Source organism: Mesitornis unicolor, unplaced genomic scaffold (genome assembly GCF_000695765.1).
Source record: "Mesitornis unicolor isolate BGI_N332 unplaced genomic scaffold, ASM69576v1 scaffold16097, whole genome shotgun sequence".
NCBI classification, from domain to species: Eukaryota; Metazoa; Chordata; class Aves; order Mesitornithiformes; family Mesitornithidae; genus Mesitornis; species Mesitornis unicolor.
This window is the reverse complement of record NW_010195913.1, coordinates 5,859-9,313: the sequence shown is the minus strand read 5'-3', so window position 1 is coordinate 9,313 and position 3,455 is coordinate 5,859. Positions and strand designations below refer to the sequence as shown.

The window sequence follows — 3,455 nt, the reverse complement described above, 5'->3', positions numbered from 1 at the left end:
AGCAGGAACAAACGAAACTGGATCATAGAGCATTTAGAATTTAAGCATCTGAGACTTCACAATGGACAAATTTAAGTGAGAGAATTCTCTATGTCATCCATCTTTATGTCTTACTAAAATTTTAAAAGCCTCAGCTTACAACTTCAAGTAGTTATTACTAGAATAACTACTTTATGTAGTTCAGTGTAGGCTATTCACAGTAGTTATCAGTAGAATCACTATTTACGATATCCACGCAGTATCTTGGCTCCTTATGGGACAGTTGTTATTTTGACCTTATTCTCACAGAGAAAAGAAACCATTAAAGCATCTGAGAGTCACAAGATTCACGTCTTTTGCCAAGAAAAGGGGGGGAAGAATACAGAATCACTTTCTGTTCTGCCACACGTGTCTGGTCTCCAGGAAAGGGAAAGCAATTACAGCAAGACTATAGAAAGACTAAAGGAAGACTTCTCAGAAAGAAAATAAACCAACTCTGCCTCCCTCTTGCATTTTCAGAGATAGTGTTGAAATTTCCATGTCATGAAAAAGATCTGCAGCAAGAAAATCCAGACACGTGCACAGCAAGATACAGGCAGATCCATACTTCCAGCTAGATGCAAGCTAGCTGAGGTTCACAACCCCTGTTAGTGCATTGCCACGGCACTCTGCCCAGCTTAATGGGCACTTAGTCAAGGAATTATTTTACTCTGCCCATTTACTCTGGGCAGAGTAAAATAATTCCTTGACTAAGTGTAATTGTTTGGGTCCACTGCTACACTAATGGCTCAACAACTTCTTGAGGCCAGCTGGCTCACAACTAGCCAGAAGAACCCTTGTTTATTTGCAGTCCTCCCATGTACATCTCAGGTGAACTGCCAAGAAGCTCAACCATTTAGTAGCAGCTGCATTCCAAAAAGGAGGGAAAGAAATCAAATTATCAGCTGCCAGCAACACCCGGTGCTTAAAGACAGTCTAAGAAATTCTAATCTGTATTCTGAAAAGTCACAGCAACTTACCATGATAGCTCCATTATCCTGGCCTACAAATATTCGCCTGCTATCATGATGGTAAGCCATGGCTGAACATGGAGCTGTCAGAAAAAGGCAAACACATTAGTTATTAAAATAAAGGTATTAGGATACACATGACTTACTAAAACCAATTCTTGCACTCAGGACAAAACCTGTTTCAGATTAAGTAGCTTGACAGAAGCCAATCTGCACAGATAATGTCATTCATAAGACAGTTAAATTCCCACATGTGAAGCTGAGGAACAGCATACCACTACAATAACTCAGATTCACTGCTAGGAACCATATGCAAACGTGATTTCCTGCCACGAGGTCCACCTCAGTAAAGGGAATTTTACACAGGCTGGAAGTCTAGCTAGCAACACCAGCATGCGCAGTCAGCTACACTTAAGAACTTGAGCTCACTAAAATTATCTCAGATGGAGCCCCAAGTTGTATACAGTACCAGTATTCCATTCTTCACATTTAAGGACTGTATCATTACAGACAGTAAAGTGCTAGACAGAAATATCTAATTGTATGTTAACTTTATATGGGGTCATGTCTCAACATCTGCAACTTTAAGGAGACTCGTGTTTTTGAGATTACATACAATCTCCTTCAGCAGAAAGCCTCTAAAGACCTACTTACCTTTTTGAAATTAAGAGCTAAAATAGATATGAAAAGCAATGACAACAAAATTACAAGTGTCCTAATAAAAATTTTGAAAGAAACTTTCACTGAAAAATGTCGTTAAGCTTGCAAATTACAAGAATGAGAAGGATACAGTGCTCTAAACTAATGCCTTCTCCAAGAGCCTCAGAAAATGCAGCCTTGAAGGCGATGTGGAGATTTAAAGACAGACAGGGCAGTCTGAAATATTACAGTACAATCATTGCGTAAGGACAAGCACATCCCTTTGAGCTACCCACAGGCACACTTTATTTTGTATAAACCTTTTTAGAGTACAATCTGAACATCTGTTTAGAAAACTGATAAATGGAGCAACTGCTGTAATTTAAACCAACTACTATGGAAAAAAAGAAGATCACAGTTGGCATTTCTAATGTAAATCCTAGGCTACTCAGCCTACACCTGAAGAAAAAACACAGAACAGCAAGAGGTCCAATTCTTTGGTCTTCATTTAACATTTGTATACAAATTACTGCTGAAATTGTCGTTCCAAAGACTATTCTTTGTGTGATGCTTAGCCACTGTACTCCCTTCTTTATATGTGGTATGTGTCTGGGCAGCAACTCTACACTAAAGAAGTTACAGCAAAGCACTGAGACTGAGCGATGCTTCAAGAATCAAAAAAGCACACGGACACTCAAGATCTACTCAGCACTGAAGCTGCTGTTCAGTATTGCTTTCTTAATCTGAATGCTTAAAAAAATGCACACCCTGGAAAGCAGAGAATATTCTTACGTCGGAACTTTCAGCTAAGCTCACTTACTCAGCAGATGAACAATTTGCCAGCATTTCAGACATCTTTAGCTGCAGATCTGCACAGTTATTTACCTGGTGAAGGATCTGGTTCTGAAAGAATGCTGCCTTAGATCTCACCCGCTACACAGCGAGTTTCAAATTAAAGTCTCAGCTAGAGTAGCTGCAAAGGTCCCACATTTCAGCTCATTGAGAGGAAATGGGAAGGAGGCATTCTCACACAAAGCACAGGTACAAAGCCCACGCTATGCTCGGTCACCACGTACCATCTCCGGTATTGTACTTACACGACATGGTGTGATAGATGCTGGGCCAGTATTGTCCACTGTCTCTCTTCAGCCATACTCGTATTGTTCTGTGTCATGTGAAAAGTGGGGAGAAGACAGCTTTAAGTGCATCGTCCTTTGCATCTGAATCAGTTCATTACTTAAGTATCGGCTCCAATGCTCCTGGGTTTTGTGCTACTCAAACATAATAGAGGAGCAACGTAATAGAAATAATAGTACTCCAACAGTACTAAGAATGATACCACTAAAAACAGCCACCCTTGGGTTCTGAGGGGTTTTCTTCAAAACTGTTTATACACTGAGTTTCAGTAAGTATGAAATGGAAATACTCTTTCAGGTCACCTCAGAAACTGTTACACATTACATCCCTTTCATTCCTTCTCCTTGGTCCTGCTAGATTTAAGTCTAATTAAAGTTGCAGGAACTTTCCAGCTTTGGTAGAGCAAATCACAGCTTGTTTTATAGCAGATTAAGTGTTTCATATGTAAAAAAAAATAAATTTAAAAAAATCACAAATAATTCTATTCTAGAAGTCAAAACTTTTGAATTTTTACATCTTCTCTGTGCAATTCATCCTTCAGCAAGCCAGACACTGAATACTAGGCAACAGAAGCACGTTATCCTCCAGACCAGCATATTACTGACATCTCCATTCCCAAATATTGATGTACTGATCCATAGAGGACATGATATCTAGTTTAGTATTATTCCTCTAAGCCATGCCTCTACC

At 39.5% G+C, this 3,455-nt stretch overlaps 1 protein-coding gene across 1 annotated transcript in view; it reads right to left on the bottom strand.

Moving 5' to 3' along the window:
* The window catches only part of WDFY1 (WD repeat and FYVE domain containing 1), a gene marked incomplete at its 5' end in the record, with an annotated part of 16,160 nt that extends 13,367 nt beyond the window's left edge, over positions 1-2,793 (bottom strand). Inside the window, 2 exons of the mRNA XM_010188287.1 lie at positions 999-1,072; positions 2,726-2,793. Of these exons, the coding sequence (XP_010186589.1) occupies positions 999-1,072; positions 2,726-2,793 (142 nt within the window). The remainder of the gene's footprint in view (positions 1-998; positions 1,073-2,725) is intronic.
* Between the last annotated feature and the right edge of the window lie 662 nt (positions 2,794-3,455).